Source organism: Bos taurus, chromosome 10 (genome assembly GCF_002263795.3).
Source record: "Bos taurus isolate L1 Dominette 01449 registration number 42190680 breed Hereford chromosome 10, ARS-UCD2.0, whole genome shotgun sequence".
NCBI classification, from domain to species: Eukaryota; Metazoa; Chordata; class Mammalia; order Artiodactyla; family Bovidae; genus Bos; species Bos taurus.
The window spans coordinates 69,633,315-69,655,159 of record NC_037337.1 but is presented as its reverse complement, the minus strand read 5'-3'; the positions used below and the strand labels follow the sequence as shown (position 1 = coordinate 69,655,159).

The 21,845-nt window shown below is 34.1% G+C and overlaps 1 protein-coding gene across 1 annotated transcript in view; it reads left to right on the top strand.

The window, feature by feature from the left end:
- Positions 1-21,845, top strand: part of EXOC5 (exocyst complex component 5) — a 51,828-nt gene that overhangs the window by 15,933 nt on the left and 14,050 nt on the right. The window contains exons 3-12 of the mRNA NM_001192711.2: positions 89-236; positions 1,280-1,474; positions 5,148-5,212; positions 7,987-8,015; positions 9,033-9,142; positions 9,878-9,922; positions 10,026-10,166; positions 11,174-11,256; positions 12,253-12,462; positions 13,718-13,865. Of these exons, the coding sequence (NP_001179640.1) occupies positions 89-236; positions 1,280-1,474; positions 5,148-5,212; positions 7,987-8,015; positions 9,033-9,142; positions 9,878-9,922; positions 10,026-10,166; positions 11,174-11,256; positions 12,253-12,462; positions 13,718-13,865 (1,174 nt within the window). The remainder of the gene's footprint in view (positions 1-88; positions 237-1,279; positions 1,475-5,147; positions 5,213-7,986; positions 8,016-9,032; positions 9,143-9,877; positions 9,923-10,025; positions 10,167-11,173; positions 11,257-12,252; positions 12,463-13,717; positions 13,866-21,845) is intronic.

Below are 21,845 nucleotides of genomic sequence, written 5' to 3'. Positions count from 1 at the left end.
TACTTCATTTACAATTATAAGTGAACTGATCAGTTCCTAGTGATCAATTATAGATGGATTGATACATATTCTAATTTTCTTTTGTTAGATTATTAGAAGAATTTGTAAATCATATTCAGGAGCTCCAGATAATGGATGAAAGGATTCAAAGGAAAGTAGAGAAACTAGAGCAACAGTGTCAGAAAGAAGCTAAGGAATTTGCCAGGAAGGTACAAGAACTCCAGAAAAGCAATCAGGTAAACTGTTAATTGAATAATGAATATACAGACTTTAATATGTTTATATCCTTTCAGTTTTAAGTTTTTTTTTAAAAAAGTCTAGTCAAATAGTAATTGTTGAGGTTTCTTTATACTGCTCCCATCTCATGTCATAAAATGTTAATTAATTGTTACCAGGCACTCTTGGTGCACTTGTTTGCTACTGAGTGATGGTTTGGGGTTAGAGTACTCCCTTCTTAGGATGGGATGGTATTCAGTACAGTGTGGTCCTTGCTTCCTCTCTTAACAATGCAAATTTTTAAGAATGATACCTCAGCAGACCTGTATTTTTAGGGAGTCATGACTAGCTTGGATATTTAGGTATTTATTTGCATTCTCATTTAATCATAAAGCGAAATAATAACACCAGACCAACTATTGCCTGGATCAGATTTTTCCCTAGAGGAAACCTAGTCTGGGAAGTTTCACAGAAGTTGTGAGGCAGATACCCTAATGAGAATGCTAGTGTAACTGGGAAAAGCAGATGCAGAACTCTTCCTCAGTCTATTTTGGAGAAAAACTAGACCATTAGCATTAGGGTGACTCTAGGGTACATAGGCCAAGCTTCTTAGCCATTCTTACTTCTTAGGCCCTAGACTTAATCAGGAACCTCTGAACCTCTTTCACATCCTGAGCCTGATGTGGAACTTGATTGACCTTTAGTTAGAAGTGTAGTTAGAAGAGCATGTTTAGCATTGCTGCCTTGTAGGGGTTGTTTGTTCTTTAGTATTAAGGATTAGCTAGCTGATTTCTACTCAGTTTTCATATGTTTAGATTCCTTCACTTAAGCCTGTATAACTGTTAGAAAATATTTAATAAACATTTATTAATAAATTAATAAATATTTATTAATATTTAATAAAATAATAAAACAATATTTACGTAAGATAATGTATTTTTAAGTAGTTAAAGTAATAGATTCAAAATACTTCTAATGCAAATTCCCCTTGGTAATAACAATAGTATTAATAGTTAATCTGGGTTCTCTGATTGTATTTTATGCTTGTGCATGTTTCTCCTAGGTTGCCTTCCAACATTTCCAAGAACTAGATGAGCACATCAGCTATGTAGCAACCAAAGTCTGTCACCTTGGAGACCAGTTGGAGGGGGTAAACACACCCAGACAACGGGCAGTAGAGGCTCAGAAGTTGATGAAATACTTCAATGAGTTTCTAGATGGAGAACTGAAATCTGATGTTTTTACAAATTCTGAAAAGGTGAGCACTGTCAGAAGGATAAAAGCATGTAAAAACATTACTAATAATGCTCTAATTATGAACTACAATTGCTGCTTTCCAGAGTCAGACTTCCAGTCACTGAGTAGCTGACTTATTAAAAGTCTTTATTCTGAAAAATACACTTGCCAACAAAATTTATATTCAAATTTTTAGTTGGATTGCCTGGTATTTTGTTTATGAAATGTGTATGGTTTAGAAATATTTAATTATGTTAATAAGTATTTCTTTTTCATAATTGACTTTTAATATTAAAAGAATTTAATAGTCATATTCCCCTGGGTGAGGGGGTGGTATGACCCTAAATCATTTACAAACTGAACTATATTTCTGTGAAAGAAATTCAGAGCTTCTAGTTTTTGTTACTTGAATAAAGTTCTTTTATAAAAATTAAAGCATAGTTTGGATCAAAAAGAATTGAAAAATCCAAATTAATTATTCATGTTAATCTTTTTCATAGCACTAGTCACTTAATCCTGGTCTAAGGTTGTATGGTGTTGGTTACGCTACAATCTTGGGAGAAGGTTATTCAGCTCATTTTCTTCCCCTCAGGGGGGAAAAATTAAGAGTGCATGAAAAAATAGACATTCTTATGGATAGTATATGCACATAGTAATAACATTGTCTATTAATATGTTGAATACAGTCTTCCAGAATATTTTCCAGGTTTACTCCACGGGATATCTCAGGTAGTGGAATGTTAAAAGCTAAGTTGTTTTGAAGTTCACTTTGAATTAAGCAACACATTGTTTTGTGAGTAGGAAATATGTGGATTTATGGAGTTTATAATTTTTAGAGATCTTTGAAAGAAATGTTTATATGTGTAGAGAAAATTCCTCTATAGAAAAGACAGTATTTTAAATAATGAGTTCCAGGAATTATATTTATAATATAAAGTAGAGCTGATAAGATTAATATCAAGAACATAATCATACCTAAACTCTTGTAAAACGCTGGCAATGTATAGCTTTTATACATTCATGTGATTCTCACACGCACACATACACATAGGGCTTGAACACCAAACTGTTTTTCAGGGTACAGTTTTGTTTTGTTTGAATGTTTTTGTTTTGTTTCCTACATGAAACATACATATTTCCAATGTATTATACAAGTATATATTAATACTTATATATATATATTTTTAATTGTTTATATATATATATAAAATTGTATGTAATTCAAGTCTTATACCTTGGGTTACCTTGGATTATACCTGTTGGATTGTAAAGTATATTTATGCTTTGTTATAAACAAAATGCAGATATTTTACCCAGTGCGAGTTGGTCTGTTTATTTCATGCAGCTCAAGGCAGCCATTTAGAATCTAGAGAAAAGTAAATATTTTAAAATTGAATGATTACGTGTGTGTGTGTTTGTGTGTGTGTATGCTCAGTTGTATCCTACTCTTCTGCTATGGACTGTAGCCCACCAGACTCCTCTGTCCATGGGATTCTCCAGGCAAGAACACTGGAGTGGGTTGCCATTTCCTTCTCCATTGCATGGAAGTGAAAAGCGAAAGTGAAGTTGCTCAGTCGTGTCCGACTTCTAGCGACCCCATGGACTGGAGCCTACCAGGCTCCTCCGTCCATGGGATTTTCCAGGCAAGAGTACTAGAATGGGGTGCCGTTGCCTGCTCTGTCACTTGGTCACTAGCTGTCTAATTTTTGAGGAATAAGTACAGACTTAACAGCGTTTAAGCTAAGTCCTCTTATTTTCTTTCCTTTATGTCACTCTCTCCCATATCTCATTTTGTTTCATCTTGTTTCTTTTTTTCTTATACTTTAGTCCTCTTTTCACAATTGTCTTGTTTTTCTCTCATGTCTCCCATAGATTTTGGGTTACTGTTGAGTCATTATTTTTGGCCTGGTGCTGTCACAGTTAACTACACTCAGGAACCTCATATATGGTACTAGATTGCTAATTATTAGGTAAACTTCTGGCTGTTTCAGTTTCTGCACTGTGTACCAGCCACCTTGCCAGTGGAAAGAAAAGGAAAATCACCCATGTCGGTGTGTGATTGTGGAAGGAATTAGAATGGGAAAAGATAACACATCTTAGTCCTTTTTCTTCCTGCTCCATAGTCATTTTTGCTGTTTTTTTTTTAATCTTTACTTTTCAAAATCTTCTAATTTTCTTCTCGGGGAAAAAAAACAATTTTATGTCCATAGTATGTATTCCCTTTTACCTTCATCTTTACAAAGTATGTTAGTTGTTTTTCTTTTTGGAATCATGACTTAATGTTCTCCATGTAGATAATGCCTGGTGGCCCTGATTATCTTTAACATGTTAGCTTTGGGTGGTCTGTCACCTCACGCTGACATCAGTAGCAGATGTAAGCAGGTTATTAGATTGTGGTTTTGAAAACTTCTGTGCCTAGAGTGTATTTTAACTGACAGATGACTTTAAGAACTACTGCGCTGAAAATAGTTTTTGTAAAATAATTTGGTAATTCAATAAAATCATATGTTATTTACTCTGCTGTACTTCTTCCTATATTAAGTGAAGTTTGCAAACACTGCATAATGGGGACTTCCATCTCCTAACAAGAACAAACTCCTGATGGAAACATAAAGCATGTACCTGGCAGGTTCCTTCTGAAGGGAGTATTGGTAAGGAGAAAATGGTGGACCTTGCTAGTACCACTAAATGGCATGTTGAAAAGTGACCTTGCAGTGTTAATTTATGCTCCTGTGCAGCAGAATTAAACTGAGCGTCTGGTAACTGAAAATGGCAGTGACATGCTGACTAGGAGAGAAGTAGCTGAAGCAGAAATGCTGTCTATATTCATTCTTGTTTGGCATCAGCAGTATCATTTGGCCTTGCTCTTTTTTTCCCACTGTTGTTTGCCAGACTTCACATGAGTACTCACTTAGAAAGCTCTGTTTGAAGGTTCTCAGCTCTTCTGTCAACGTTTGTAGGAGTCTCTTTCTTTTTTTCTTTTTTTTTTCTTAGTGTTAAAGAAAGTGAATGATAAAATCAGTTACTAAAAGTGTGCCAAAATTAAACTCAATGCTTATTTGAAATTTGTTTTCAAAAGTTAGCATATATAACTCTCTATACATTAATATGAATAAGCACAAATTTCTACATTTAAAAAATTTTAGACTCCTTGTCTAAATCCTTTAGTTACACAGTTTAAATAAGTACAAACATTTTTGTCATATTCTATTCAGAAGACTTCATGTTAACAAGTTTTAAAACTTTATATGTTCATTAAATGACAAGCATTTTATTATTTTCTTCACCTAAAGTGGGCTATATGCACCAGTATGGTCTGAATTATTTTCATAAATCTTGTTTCTCTGTTCATAAACTCACAAGATACTTAAACTCGCTTTCAGCAGTCAATTATTTGAATTTTTTCAGAGTAGATTTGAACTGCAGGTTTCATTGGGAAGGGATTGTGGCATTATAAAATCACAAGATTTCAATACCATAATGACAAATGTTTATGTTTCAATGACTCATTATTGGTGATACCCCAGATGTATTCCTGTTGCTCACAAGATTTTATTGTGTATTTTAAAAGAAAATTGTTTGGGTGAGAGTCTGTGGACATACATATGAGAATATTACTATTTTTAAATACAAAATTATTTTTTGATACATATAAAGGTTTTTTTTTTTTAATTATTGCTTTTATTTTTTAATAGATAAAGGAGGCAGCAGACATCATTCAGAAGTTGCACCTAATCGCCCAAGAGTTACCTTTTGATAGGCAAGTTTATTTCTCAAGAGTTAATTTGTCTTTATGGTGTGTAATGTATGGAATAAAATTGTACTTTTACCTGTGTTACTCATTAATTCAACAAGAACTTACTGAGGACTGCCTTTAAAAGATACAGTATGCAATAGTTGATTGAAAAAATATGGTCTCTTAGCAACTAAATTTAATGATATATGTTGAAATAATCTCAATCCTTTTTCTTTTGAAAAAAAATTGATGGAGAATTTTGAAATTGACAAGTGACATTTTGAATTTTCTTTTTTTTTTTTTGGACTGTGATAACAGTGTAGAAGGGCACAGAAAGATTAAACATGGTTTCTTGAGCTGCTTTTTCCTCTAGATGAGAGTTCTTAAGTTTTTGGGAGTGTTGGACACCTCTGAAAAGCTGGTGAAAGCTATGAAATTGCCTTTAAAAAGTTCAGATAAACAGACTGTTGTATACAATTTCTTGGTGTTTTAGACCATTTAACCTATCTGAAGGCTCCTTCCTAGGGACCTTAAGGTTACAAAGTCCTGTTTTAGATGCCAGGCCTTAGGACCATTGCTAAGTCAGGTATTAATGGTTTCAACCTTAAAGAAGCTTCACTGAGAAGAAAATTCTTTCATGGTTTCCTTTAGTCCATGGAATGTCAGACTCTAGTTTTATTAATAGTGGTTCTCCCATTTAAATATCTGGAAAAACATATCTTCTCTTAAAACAGATATTGTATCCTTTTGTGGTACTTGAAGATCCTCGGGTATAAGTAGAATGTAAATGTATTACTGTACTTAAAGTTTGCCCATTATGTCCCAATATTCCCTACCCATAAATATATTTTATTTTACTTTGAACTTTGTGTCATCATAAAGAGTTAGCAGTAATAATCATTTAGCTATTATTGATACTCTTATGCTTGTCCAACATTATAAGCAATGATTTTTAATGTCACCCACAAAAAAGCTTTTATTTCAGAGTTAAACCATTTACTTAAATGGATAAAATGTATGGCTCACAATGGGTATATGATAATTTTCTCCCACCCATACAAACATCAGACGTATATACTCATCTTCTCCCACTTCTCAGTTACATACTTCTCTTACAGTTTTGTTTTAACCTCTCTCCCAAGCCTTAGAATTGAATTTACATCCTAATCAAATTTAATTTTCTCAGAGATCAATAATAACCTAATGTATTCTGTACTCTGTGATCCACCATAACTTTGATATATCAATTTTGTTGTCTGTGTGCTCAGTTGCTAAGTTGTGTTTGACTCTCTGTGACTCCGAGGACTATAGCCTGCCAGGCTCCTCTGTCCATGGGATTTCCCAGGCACAAATACTGGAGCGAGTTACCATTTTCATCTCCAGGGGTTTTACCAACCCAGGGTTCATTCAAACCCACGTCTCCTGCTTGACAGGCAGATTCTTTACCACTGAGCCACCTGGGAAGCCCATATCAATTTTGTATAGTTCTTTGAATTATTAGCCTCTTTATCTATCTTTGGCATCTTTTTTGCCATCCCCTCACCTATCACTTTAATTATGTGAGATCTTTCAGCCTTAATTTTCCATGTTGTGCATTCCCCTCGGTGAAGGCAATGGCACCCCACTCCAGTACTCTTGCCTGGAAAATCCCATGGATGGAGGAGCCTGGTAGGCTGCAGTCCATGGGGTCGCTAAGAGTCGGACACGACTGAGCGACTTCACTTTTACTTTTCACTTTCTTGAATTGGAGAAGGAAATGGCAACCCACTCCAGTGTTCTTGCCTGGAGAATCCCAGGGACGGGGGAGCCTGGTGGGCTGCCGTCTATGGAGTTAACACAGAGTCGGACATGACTGAAGTGACTTAGCAGCAGCAGCATTCCCCTTTGATATTTATGATTTGAAAAAGTTCTAGTGTATTTTAATTGATATTTTAGTTTCTGAATTTGCAGAGGTTGAATGCTAGGCACACACATGGGGTCCTTTTTATGGCTTCTATTTTATTTTTCCAGTTTTAAAATAACTCGTTTATATATCAGTTCAGTTCAGTCGCTCAGTCGTGTCCAACTCTTTGCAACCCCATGAATCACAGCACGCCAGGCCTCTCTGTCCATCACCAACTCCCGGAGTTCATTCAAACTCACGTCCATCGAGTCAGTGATGCCATCCAGCCATCTCATCCTCTGTCGTCCCCTTCTCCTCCTGCCCCCAATCCCTCCCAGCATCAGTCTTTTCCAGTGGGTCAACTCTTCGCATGAGGTGGCCAAAGTACTGGAGTTTCAGCTTCAGCTTCGTTTATATATACTTATTGTTTATTTTCTTTTAAGTGACAGTAATGAAACTTCATATGAGAAAATCCCAACAGAAGGGAAAAGAGACAAATATCAAGTGAATTTAAAATGCCAATGAATATGAGTAGGGACAATAAATCAGTTGTTAGGACTGGCTCAGTTAATTAATGTCTGGTTCAGAATTCCTCCCTCTTTAAAAGGGATTTGGTTATTCTGTGTGAATTTCCTCAGTGAGAACAAGATACTCATCTGAATTGCCCGGTTTCAGCTTTGTTAAATGGCATGCTTCCTGTCAGCACTCTCTCCCCTCTGGCCATGTCTTTGGCCTCCTTCCTCGGCCACACCCTCCCTCTCCCTCCCTTCCTCCCTCCCCTCCCTCCTATCCTTTATGAAGACATTTAGTATGGAGAATTCCAATGTATCCCCATTCTCCCTTTTATTAATACCTTACATTACTATGGTACATTTGTCACAAATAATGAACTTCATCATTGGTTTCTATCTTTCAGATTTTCAGAAGTTAAATCTAAAATTGCAAGTAAGTGGGGTTCTATTTATTTAATTGTTTTGGATAGGTGATCAAACTACTTTTATAAAAGAAAATCGTAAAGGAAGAGAGTGGGAACAATGTCATCCTCCCACCCAATCCGTGAATTTGATTCCTCTTCCTTGAAACAGCTACTAAATATTATCTGTTTCTTGTGTATTCTTCCATAGTACTCTATGGATATCTTGATATAAGCATAGAACATAAATGATGTATATAATATGTAGAATTTTTTTATATGGTCTCCAGGTATTTTAAAATTGGTGGCATCCTATACAAATAGCTTGATACCTTGTGTTTTTAACAGCATATCTTAGACATTGTTTTTGTATCCATACATACCTGTCTCTCTCTTTTTTTTAAAAAAAAGCTCATATGACCATTTTAGTACCTATTTAACTCCGTACATGGTAGCTTGAAACTTGTTCTTTAGATTGTATTTTAGGCAGATCATTCCAGATTTCTTTAATAGTCACTATATTTCTAGGCTCTAAGTCACTGTTCAGGAACTCGCTGAAGTTCAAAAATCATCTGTTTTGCCAAAAGTGTACCGTAATAGCCCCAAGAATGTAGTGAATCAAATACCACATGTTGTCTTATAATCTGGTATTGAATCTGCCTTTGTTCATGGTAAAGATATTTGAACTCTAGTAAAGAGTTTGATAGTTCTCTTTACTCTTTCTCTAAAGTCAGGTTTAAGACTTTTCCTATCTCTTGCTTTCAGAAATGACATCCAGGTTTTTCCCATAGTCGTAAATGGAAGTCAGACTATAGGAGCTGATCTATTTTGCCAATTGGGAAGATTTTGTGTGTGTGTTGAAAATATAGATTTATATACCTTAGTATATTATAATAAGAGTTTTGATCTACTACCTATAATCTAATGGTTTTCACAATTCTTTTAAAAGAAAGCTAGGTTCATAGTCATTATATTTATAAAGAAACTGTATACTTACAAATAACCTGTGTACTTTGTCTCATTGTAGCTGAATGACTTTCTATTTTTAGGTAAATACCATGATTTAGAATGCCAGTTGATTCAGGAGTTTACTGGTGCTCAAAGAAGAGGTGAAATCTCCAGAATGAGAGAAGTAGCAGCTGTTTTACTTCATTTTAAGGTACATAGAAAAAATTTAAAGTGCAGATTAGTCTTAAAGAATGTAGAGATAATGTGAATTCTGTATGTTGTTGTTTTGTCACTAAGTTGTGATTCTTTGTGACCCCATGGACTGTAACCCGCCAGACTCCTCTATCCATGGAATTTCCCAGGCCAATAATATTAGAGTGGGTTGCTGTTTCTTTCTCTGGAGGATCTTCCCCACCCAGGGACTGAACCCGTGTCTCCTGCATTGGCAGGCACATTTTTACCACTGAACCACCAGGGTGTTTTACGGTCTGTGATTTTGCCCTGTTGTTTTAGTGTATCACAGTGTTAATTTTCATTGTTTGGAATAATTTGAATGTATATTTTTTATGTTTCTCCAGAAATGATACTAAATCCTAGGTCTTTAAGATCTTATATTCAGTACTATTAATACTTATTATTAATTAATATTAATACTATTAATAATAAAACTATCACTGAATTTTTATATAGTTTGATGTAGAAAATTGTCTCCCTTCTGGCTGTTTATTATTTTTTTTAGTCAAACATTTTATGAAATAATTCAAAAGCAAGAAGGCTTGACCTTAAGTGTCCACTGGAATACAGAAACCAGAGAGTAGCTGTTACTGCTGAGCATTTATTGAGGCATAGAGATAGCTTTATTATATATAATACCTCTTTTATTGACGTTGTTATTGTTGTTATAACTTAACCAAAAAAGTGATGTGTATTTCTCTCTTCTTCTTAGGGTTATTCTCATTGTGTTGATGTTTATATAAAGCAGTGCCAGGAGGTAACATAACAGTACACTTCATTTGATTTTATTTTATGCTAGTTTGTGTTTTAAAAAGATTTTAAATTATATATTCATTATATAAAATTCCTCTGCTCTTTAGGGTGCTTACTTGAGAAACGATATATTTGAAGATGCAGCAATACTCTGTCAACGGGTAAACAAACAAGTTGGAGATATCTTTAGTAATCCAGAAACAGTACTGGCTAAACTTATTCAAAATGTATTTGAAATCAAACTACAGGTAATTTTAAACAGTGACTAAGTAGTTCTTAAGACTGTATGTGTTTTTTTCCCTCTTGTTTTAAAAGTTTTTAAAAATTGAGTTTATTTGTGTAATATCCTTAGGAACAGCAATTCACTTATTAAGTATAGGGGAAAGGAGTGACAGTGTTGAGCTTTAAAACAAAGTGTTAAAAGGTGCCACTCACAGTCATTAGAGCATGTGTTTGAAATTACATGTGTATCAGTAGTAGTGTTAACAGGTGTGAAAGATTAGCCTCAGATTTTAATATTCACTGGGCTCTCACCTTGACCAATCGATAGCATTTTGAAATGCTAAGAATGATACTTAGCATTGACATTGCTTACCTTATTTTACCTTAGTAAAGTAAATTTGAACAAGAATTACAAGATCTGTAGAATTTTTTGTCATATGGCACTGACATGAAAAGAAAAAACTCTGAATGTTTCCTTTACAGCCTTTACTTCCATAGCTCTGTACTTTAAGGCAACATTTCCTAAACTGTTTACCAATAGATTCAGCAGTGTTAAATAAATATTGTTTTAAAAACACAACTTTTAATATCCTTTAGAGGTACTAATATATATTGTGATCCTCTAGAAGTGGAAATGTAATGTACTGCCTTTCCCAATTTTATAGTAATGTCTCTTAGTGTCTCAAAGGACAGTAGTGTTATTTACAGTTTGGGAAATGCTACTTTAAAGAATTGACCATATTGATATAGCTTAAAGTGTTGTTTTTTGGTATTTTTTTCAAAAGACAAGATATTTGAGATTCTTAATGTTTAGTCCCAACACTGATATAAATGTACAAGTAAATATGAGAAGCAGTAAACTAAAAACCTGTTTTTTAATTTTTTTTATATTGGTCTATTTCCTATGCATTGCCTTTGCCGCTGGATTTTAAGTCAGAACAGATCAAGAAAATGGAGTAATTCTAGAGGAAAAAAATGTTGACTATATAATTTAATATTATTTAATTAACAGAATGTTGACTTTTCTTTTTAGAGCTTTGTGAAAGACCAGTTACAAGAATGTTGGAAGTCTGATGCAGAGCAGTATCTCAAAAGTCTCTATGATTTATACACAAGGTATATTTTTAATTATTAGAAAATAGTAATATCTCACCTTTACTTTTCTTCAAATAGAAAATTGGGAAATATTCAGGTGTTTTTGAATAACAGTTTGTCAGATAGCAATGTAGCTTTTAGCATTAAATACTTGGCTGTATAGACTAGTATTGTATGAGTATCTTTCTTAGCATGTTAACTATTAGATATTATGCTTTATGTTAATATACTTTAATGAAGTATAAACTAAGACCTGACTATGACTAAGTCTTGTTTAAACTAAGACCTGAGAATTATGTTTTTGATCTTAATTGTAAACTAGTTCATTATTGTTTAATTTTTTTAAGAATGAGTAATAATTACATTTATTTTCATTAACGCTTTAGAAGTTGAGAAAAGGAGTGACAAATTCTTAACCAATGATGGTTTCAGACTTAAGTCTGATGTGAAAATTTGTCTTGTATTTTGTAAATGGCAATGTTACACTGTGTAGAAGCTTCATGTGGAGTTTTTTTCCAGTCCTGTTGCTTTTCTTCATTGTCATTTTGAGAAGAGGGTTTTCAAAAGTAGCTATAATCAGGAAGTCTGTTTCAACAGCAGCACTATTGTGAGTCTATCTTCAGCAGTGAGAAACAGAAAATTAGAGGCAAGTCCAGAGAAGAGAATGAACAGAGGAAGTATTTTGACTTGGTACCATGTCATGAATGGCATACTTGAAGCCATTCTGGCATTGTTGCCATTTCTAGACTGGTTGGTTGCCTCAGTTTCCTCTTGTTGAGTTATCTCTAGGAGTTTATGGCAGTTTTCAAAACCATGATATTTGTAATATACATTCTACTTAATATATTTATATAACCTTATGCAATTGCTCTCTCCATTCTAAGTAATTTCCCAGGGTTTAAGAAATGGTGGTTTAATGTAAGTTTTTCAAAAGTCACATTGTAAAAATATGTATTTTTTAATATTATTACCATACCTAAAATATACGTTTATCTTTTCCCCCTTTTCCATGAAAAGAACCACAAATCTTTCCAGCAAGTTGATGGAGTTTAACTTAGGTACTGATAAACAGACTTTCTTGTCTAAGCTTATCAAGTCCATTTTCATTTCCTATTTGGAGAGCTACATTGAAATAGAGACTGGCTATTTGAAAAGCAGAAGTGCTATGATCCTACAGCGCTATTATGATTCAAAAAACCATCAAAAGAGATCCATTGGCACAGGAGGGTAAGTGTTTTTGTTAAATGTTATAGTTAAAACTAAAGATATTAAAAACATTTTTATATTTGGGCAACTTGTGAAATATTGATAGTCATTAGAATTTTCTTTGAAGAATTATCAGTTTTTTTATACCATTCATCAAATCCTGTCTTTTTAGCCACATGTTGAAATATTTTAACATTATTAAAATGTAAAACAGAATACCATAAAGAGTTCCTCCCATCCTCTCCCCTTTCCTTTTTTCAGACTGAGTTAATTATTCCAGGCTATTAGGAAGTAAATTGTTTTATTGCTGCTGTTGCAGGTGTGGTTAAAAAGAATAAAAACCCCTGCAAATTGATACCCTGAGCTTTTTAAATGACTTGGGCATGAACTTGTTTAATACATTAAAACTTGAATTTACTCATATCCTAGGAGAAAATAAAATGATTTGCTATAAGAATTCGTTGGCAGCTCAGTAATCTAGATCTTACCTATCTGGAATTTAGTTGATTCTAGGATGAATCAAAATGACTTTTGTGAACCATCAGAGTTGATGGTTCATATAATATTCATAGCTAAATCAGCTTCTTATTTCCCAGCTTGTTATATATTAAATAATGATCATGGAGAGATTATAACTAGGAATAAGAAGTGACATCTGAAAGGCAGAAAGTAAAAGAGAAAAGCTAAAAAACAACCATAAGAATTTTTTTTTAAAGTTCACAATCTGGAGCTATATATTCTATAAATAGGAACAAAAGTAATCTAGCCTTCTATAACTATAATAAATGTTCTTAATAACCCTCAGTCATTTAGAAAAGCTAAATTATGTTTAATAGTAATAAAGAAGTGTACAATATGCTTAAGTAGTATATTTAAAAAGCTTTACAATTTTAAAGTTTGTTTTAAGCAGGGCCATTTAATTATCTGAAACATTAGCTTACTTCGAAAAGCCTACTTCCTAAGGAAACCAAACAAGAAGTTTTTGGCTAATGAGTCAGAATTATAGAGCTAAATATTGAGTCAGAATTGTAGACCTAAAAGAGACTTTAGAGATAATAACTGCAAATCTACTCACTTTTCATATGATAGTCTTCTATTTAGAGATTAATGCTTGCTTCACTTTACAGAATTACTTATTGAAATTAGAAGTTTTAGGTCTCCTGCTATTGGTCCATTTTTCTTTTTATTAGTTCATGTATACTAAGTTTGAGAGTACTTGACATTGAAATCTATGTATATTAGTTTTCTTTTTTCATTTGTTTCTATTATGCACTAGTATTCAAGATCTGAAAGAGAGAATTAGACAACGCACTAACTTACCACTGGGGCCGAGTATTGATACTCATGGAGAGACTTTCCTGTCCCAGGAAGTGGTGGTTAATCTTTTGCAAGAAACCAAACAAGCCTTTGAAAGATGTCATAGGGTAAGAATTGTACATGTATTTAATTTATATATAGCTATGTATTTTAAGTTTTGCTTGTTTATACTAAGATGGTTATGAACACCTGTTTATCGTAATAAAAAAGTAGGATTTTTGTTTAGGGAACAGAATTATTTTTAAATTGTTTAGAAGTATATTTTAATATGATTTTAAACGAAGATTCCAAATTTTCTTCAGTGAGATATTAAATCAAAATATGAAAGTGAGGGTTAGAACCATATCATAAAGAAATACAGCATTAGGGAGAGAAAGATGTTTTAAGAACAGATATCAAAGGAAAGGAAAAACTGACTCCATTAAAAATTTAGATTGCCTTCAACAAACACACTTCAACAAAGTAAACAATTAAGCCAGGGTGTGAAAAGAAGGCTTTAACCAGTTTTACTAGCAGAAGATTTATAAAACAAATAATACTTGTTAGTAATTGTATAGCACATAGTATGTTCCAGACACTATTCCAAGCACTTTAAGTATGCATTAACTCATTTAGTCATTGTAACATTTCTGTGAGGTTGTTATCTCTGTTTTACAGAGGAAGAAGCTGAACTACATATTTCTTAAGTATGAAATTGAGAGTTGAGGTAGTCATAATTTTTTATTTGTATGATGTATGTGGTCTATATATTTATATTGATGTATCAATATAGACTAAATATAAATATAAATCGATAGAAAACAAGTCAAAGGCTATACATAAATACAGAAAATGTGAGTTATCAATAAGATATTTAGTCTCAGTGGTGGGAAATGAAACTTAAGACAGGGAAAATACTAATTATCAATAGGTTGGCAAAAATTTTGTTGATACTCTTGGTAAGGATATGGAGCAATAGAAGTTCTTATACACTGCCAATGGAAGTAATAATCGGTATACTTTGGAGAGTAATTTGTTAATTAAAGAATTTGTAAGTTCACAGGACATGTCTAACATCATAAGCTACATTGTTTGTCATGGTGAAAAATTAGAACCAAACTAAGTGTGCTGTAGAAAGAATTGATAAAGTGACATTGTTCATATACTGGAAAGCTAATATACCAATTTAAATGACTAAACTAGAGTTACATGTGTCAGCATGAGTAAATCTCAAAAATATAATGTTTAGTGGAAAGAGCAAGATGGGGAAAGATATATGTATTATACCACAATATAAAGTTCTAAAAAGTAAAAATAGTTTGTTCAGGAGCATGCACAACATGGGTGTGATAAACAGTTTGAGAGTAGTGGTTGTCTTGGGAGGAATACGTAAGGCACTTTATAATGTTGGACTGCCCCTGCCACCACAGAAGAAGAAAATCTGAAGTACATTTGGAAAATGTTAAGATATGACACCTCAGGGTATGTGATGGCTGTATTTGATACAGTAATAGCTCTACTCTTCTGAATACTGGAAATATGTTAAAATATTTCTATACCATCAGATCATCAAATCTGAAGCTGTCAACATATTTATTGTTTTGAGTCACAGTGTGTGCTTAGTCACTTTAGTCATGTCCAACTCTGTGCAACCCTGTGGGGTGTAGCCCACCAGTCTCCTCTGTCCAAGGGATTCTCTAGGCAAGAATACTGGAGTGGGTTGCCATGCCCTTCTCCAGGGGATCTTTCCAACCCAGGGATTGAAGCTAGGTCTCTTGTATCTCCGGCATTGGCAGGCAAGTTCTTTACCACTAGCACCACCTGGGAAGCTCTTGAGTCACACTCAGTAACTAGATCTAAATCACAACCTTCTGTCTGGATAAAGACAAAATTGAAAATCAGTTTAATTCATTGCAGTCTGATCTAACAAAACATTATTTTCTGTTTACTTTGTACCACCTGACATGTTAGGCATTAAGGTTATAAGTACAAAACATACACATTACTTTTGAATAGTGAGAAAAGAGGTAGATATATAAAGAATTAGTGCAAGTAGATATACACTATGTATATAGTGACAGATTTCCTCTTCTTGGGCTCTAAAATCACTGCGGATGGTGACTGTAGCCATGAAATCAGAAGACAATTGCTTCTTGGCAGGAAAGCTGTGAACAGACCTAGACAGTATATACTCTGCTGACAAAGGTCCGTAAAGTCAAGGCTGTGGTCTTCCCATTGGTCATGTACCGTTGGGAGAGCTGAACTGTAAAGAAGGCAGAGCACCAAGAATTTATGCCTTCGAACTGTGGTGCTGGAGAAGACTCCTGAGAATACCTTGGACAGCAAAGAGATCAAACCAGTCAATCTTAAAGGAAATCAACCCCGAATACTCTTTGGAAAGACTGATGCTAAAGCTAAAGCTCCAGTATTTTGGTCATCTGATGTGAACAGCTGACTCATTGGAAAAGTCCCTGTTACTGGAAAAGATTGAGGGCAGAAGGAAAAGAGAGCATCAGAGGATGAAATGGCTGGATGGCATCACCGATGTGATGGACATGAACTTGGGCAAACTGGAGATGGTGAGGGACAGGGAGGCCTGGCGTGCTGCAGTCCTTGGGGTTGCAGAGTTGAACAGGACTGGGTGACTGAACAGCACAACAACAGATACACACTGTTGAGACTTAAAGAGGAAGCAGCTGGCTCTGACTGGTTAAGGAATTAAGGACGAGTATTTTTCAGGGAAGATTTCAAAAAGGAGAGGACATTTGAGGTCTGGGTCTTGAAAGATAAATAGGGTATCTTCAAGATTCTGGCAGGCGGTTTCAGGAAAAGAGAATATTACATGCACAAAGACATATACAGAGAACAATCATGCAGCATGAAATGCTTGAACTGTAAAAGGATATGGGGAGAATAATGAGACGGGAATTTGAAAATGTAGACAAAAATTCTTTCTATACCATACTTAGAAATTTGGCCTTGACCCTGTTAGATGTTGATGGAAATATTAAAGGATATAAAACAGGGCAGTGTAATGAGAAGATTGGGTGTATTTTTCTTTTTTAAAAAGCTTAGTAATGTCGAGATATAATTGACATTCAGTAGACTGCATGTATTTGAACTATACAGTTTGGTAACTTTGGTAAATTATGTGTACATTTATGAAGCTATAGTGCAATCAAAGTAATGAACAGATCATCACCCCCAAAGTTTCCTTTTCTACTTGTAAATTCTCCTTTTCTCCTCCCTTGTTTCTGTCCTCAGGCAACCGTGACCTCCTTCACTTGTAGATTAGTTGTCAAAAAGAAGTTGTCAAGATTCAGGACTGAGTCTTGAAAACTAAATAGGATTTTTCAAGAAGTTGATTAATTTTCTAGAATTTTTAATAAATGGGATTATAATGTAGTATATACATGTGTTTCTGGATTCTTTAACCCAGCATAAATGTTTTGAAATTCATTCATGTTGTGTGTATTAGTACGTTCTTTTATTGCTGAATAGTATTTTATTGCATGGAAAAGAAGTGAAAGTGTTAGTTGCTCAGTCATGTCTGACTCTTTGTGACCCATGGGCTTCTCCATCCATGGAATTCTCCAGGCAAGAATACTAGAGTGGGTAGCTGTTTTCTTCACTCGGGGATCTTCTCGACCCAGGGATTGAACCGTGGTCTCCTGCATTAAAGGCAGATTCTTCACTGTTTTGCTTATCCACTTACCTATTGATGGCAGTTTAGATTGGCTCCAGTGTTTGGTTAAAAATGAAGCTGCTTTGAACATTCATTATGTATCTTTATGCAGACATATGCTTTCATTTCTCCTTAGTAACATTTTTAAAAATTGGGTTCTTATTTCTTGACAGTTGTATATGTAGTTAAGACTCATTTTTTTAAAAAATTTAAAGTGAAGTTGCTCAGTCGTGTCCAACTCTTTGCAACCCAATGGACTGTAGCCTACCAGGCTCCTCCATCCATGGAATTTTCCAGGCAAGAGTACTGGAGTGGGTTGCCATTGCCTTCTTCAGGGGATCTTCCCAATCCAGGGATCGAACCTGGGTCTCCTGCACTGCAGGCAGACGCTTTACTGTCTGAGCCACCAGGGAAAAACTCATTTATCAAATACCTAATGTGCAGATTTTTTTTTTCAGTCTGTGGTTTGTCTTTTTCATATCTAAACAGTATTTCAAAGAATAGAAGTTATTAATTTTGACACTTTTCTGTTATGGGAGGTATTTTTGATATCATATATAAGGAATCCTTGCCTAACCTAAGGTCACAAAGATTTCCTTTTATATTTTCTTTTATTGTATTTGTTTCCTTTAAGTTTTCTTTCTTTAAAAAAAATTTTTTTTTACATTTTTATATGATTTTGAAAGGTTACTCTCTATTTACAGTTACTACAAAATATTGGCTATATTCTCCACGTCGTACAATACCTTGAGCCTGTCTTATGCCCAATAGTTTGTGTCTCCTACACCATATCCATATATCCCCCTACAGTGGTAACCACTAGTTTGTTCTTTGTCTCTATGAGTCTGCTTCTTCTTTGTTAAATTCACTAGTTTGTTGTATTTTTTAGATTCCACATATGTGATATCATACACTATTCCTCTGATTTATTTCACTTAGCATAGTGCTGTGCAGGTCCTTCCATGTTGCTGTAAATGGCAAAATTTCAATTTTTTATGGCTGAGTAGTACTCCATTCTGTATATATTACCACATATTCTTATCCATTCATCTGGTAATGGCACTTAGGTTGCTTCCCTATCTTGGCAATTGTAAATAATGCTGCTGTGAACATTGGGATGAATGTATCTTTTTGGGTTAGTGTTTTTGTTTTTTGCTGTGTACCCAGGTGTGGAATTGTTGGATCTTATGAAAATTCTACTGTCAGTTGTTTGAGGAACCTCCATACTGTTTTTCATAGTGGCTATACCAATTTACGTTCCTACTAACATTTTACTAGGGTTCCCCTTTTCTCCACATCCTTGCCAACACTTGTTGTTTGTAGACTTGATAGCCATTCTGTATGAGGTGTGTGTTTGATTTGCATTTCTCTGATGATTAATGATGTTGAGGATCTTTTCATCTGCCTGCTGGCCATCTGTGTGTCACCTTTGGAAAAATGTCTATTCAGATTCTCTGCCCAAGTTTTAATCAGTTTTTTAAAAAAAATATTGAATTATATGACTTTTTAATATTTCTGGATATTAATAACCTCTTACCTTGCATATCATTTGCAAATATCTTTTCCCATTCAGTGTGTTGCCTTTTTGTTTTGCTGATGGTTTCCTTTGCTGTGCTAAGCTTTTAAGTTTGATTGTGTGCCATTTTATTTTTGCTTTTGTTTCTCTTCTCTTGCTTTAGGAGACAGATTGGAAAAATATTGCTAAGACTTATGTCAAAGAGCATGCTGCCTGTGTTTTCTTCTGAGAATTTAATACTACACATTTTTGATCACTATAACTATAAATCTTGCATCAGGTAGTGAAAATCCTCTAACATTTCCATAGGAGGCATTTTCATATAATTCACATGATCAATTTGTCAGTTTCTGGGGGGAAAGAAGTTTGGTATTTTGACTGAAGTTACTTTGAATCTATAGTTCTATTTATGGAGAAGTGACATTTTAGCAAAACTGAGTTTTCAGATACAGTTGATTTTTATATGTTGATTTTATACCTTCAACCTGACCTAACTCACTTATTCTAATAATGTTTCTTATAGATTCAATAGGATTTTCTGTATAGAGTATTATGTTTTCTGCCAATAAAGTCAGTTTTAACTTATTCTTTTCAATATAGATGCCTGCTTTGTTCTCTTGCTTTGTTGCACTGGTCAGAGCTTCTACTATAATGCTGAATATAAATGGCAAGAGCATACACCTTGCATTATTCTCAAAGTATTGTCTTTTATCATTAATATGATTCCAACTGTAGGTTTTCCTTTTTTAAATAATTTTTTATTGAAATATAGTTGATTTATAATATCATGTAAGTTTAAGAATGTGTGTGCGCGTGTGTGTGTGTATGTGTGTTAGTAGCTCCGTCACATCTGACTCTTTGTAACCCCATGGACTGTCGTCCACCAGACTCCTCTGTCCATGGGATTTTCCAGGCACAAATACTGGAGTGGCTAGCCATTACCTTCTCGGGTATCTTCCCAACCTAGGAATTGAACCCAGGTCCCCTGCACTGCAGGCAGACTTGACTGTCTGAGCCACCAGAGAAGCCTAAGTTTTAGGTGTACAGCATAGCAGTTCAGCTATATGTATATTTATGTGTGTATATATATGTGTGTGTATATATATTTTCCTTTATAGATTGTTATACAATATTGAGTATAGTTCCCTGTGCTATACAGTAGGTCATTGTTGGTTGTCTGTTTTATACATAGTTGTGTGTATGTGTTAATCCCAGCCTCACAATTTATCCCTCCCCATCCCCTTTTTCCCTTTGGTAACCATATGTTTGTTTTCTGTGTCTGTGAGTCTCTTTCTGTTTTGAAAATAAGTTCATTTGTGTCTTCTTTTTCTTTTAGATTCTGCAAATAAGCTATATTGTATGATGTTTGTCTTTATCTGACTTACTTCACTTAGTATGATAACCTCTAGTTCCATACACACACACATACATATACATACACTCGTATACGTATATGTGTGTGCGTGTGCTTAGTTGGGTCCGATTCTTTGCAGCCCCACGAACTGTAGCCTACCAGGCTCCTCCGCAAGAATACTGGAGTGGGTTGCCATTTCCTACTCCAGGGGATCTTCCTGACCAGAGATGGAACCTGAGTCTCTTGCATTGCAGGCGGAGTCTTTACCACTTAGCCACCAGAGAAACCCTGTTTGATTAGGACCCATTTGTTTTTCATAGATGCTCTTTATCAGATTAAGGAAATTCTTTTATTCATAATTTTCTAGGTGTTTTTATAGGGATGGATATTAGGCTTTGTCAAATGCTTTTTTGTTGTTGTTATTCTGTTAATGTGAATTACGTTGATACATTTCCAAATGTTAACCTTGCATTCTTTTAATAAACTCCCCTTGGTCATCATGTATTGTCCTATTTATGTATTGTTGGATTAGGTTTACTAAACTTTTGTTTCTGTTTTTGTGTTTGTGTTCACAAAGGATATTGATTTATACATATTTTTTCTCATAATGTCTTTGTAGCTTTGGTATCAAGGTAATGTTGGCCTCATAGAATGAGTTGGAAATATTCCTTCGTCTTTAATTTTCTAGAAGAGTTTGTGTAAAATTAGTGTTATATCTTCCTTAAATATTTGGTAGAACTTAGTGAAGTCTTTTGTGCCTGTAGTTTTTAAATTTGTGAGTATTTTTAGCTACAAATTCAACTTCTTTGGTAGATATGGAACTATTTTAGTTACCTATTTCTTTTAAAGTGAGCTTTGGTAGTTTGTGTCCTTTAAGATTTGTATATTTCACACAGATTGTTGAATTTGGGGGGATTAAGTTGTTCATGTTATTGTCTTATCCTTCTTTTTAATGTTCAGTTGATTTTTGTGTGTGTGTATGTGTTTTTTAATTGAAAAAAATTGTTTAAAGTTTTGTGTTAATTTCTGGTGTATAGCAAAGTGATCCAATTATGTATATATTATATATATTATATATAATATGTATATTCTTTTTCATTATAGGTCATTATAAGGTATTGAATATAGTTTGCTGTACTTTACACTATGACTTTCTTGTTTATTACATATGTAGTAGCTTATTATCTTTTTAAAACCTGTTGAATCTATAGTGATGTCACCTATTCATTTTTGATGATTTGTGTCTTGTGTGTGTGATATAGGTTTATCAGTTTATTAGTTTCCCTGGAGAATCAGCTTTGGTATCATTGATTTTCCTGTTTTGTATTTCATGGATGTCCACTCTTTATTATTTCTTTTCCTTCTGCTTACCTGGGCTTCATTTGATCTTCTTTATCTAGTTTTTAAGGTGGAAGGTGAGATCAGTGATTAGAGACCCTTCTTATTTTCTGATATAAGGATTTAATCTTCTAACTTTCTCTTTAAGATACTGCTTTAGCTTCATACAATAAATTTTTATTTGTTGTGTTTATTTTCATTCAGTTCAAAATACT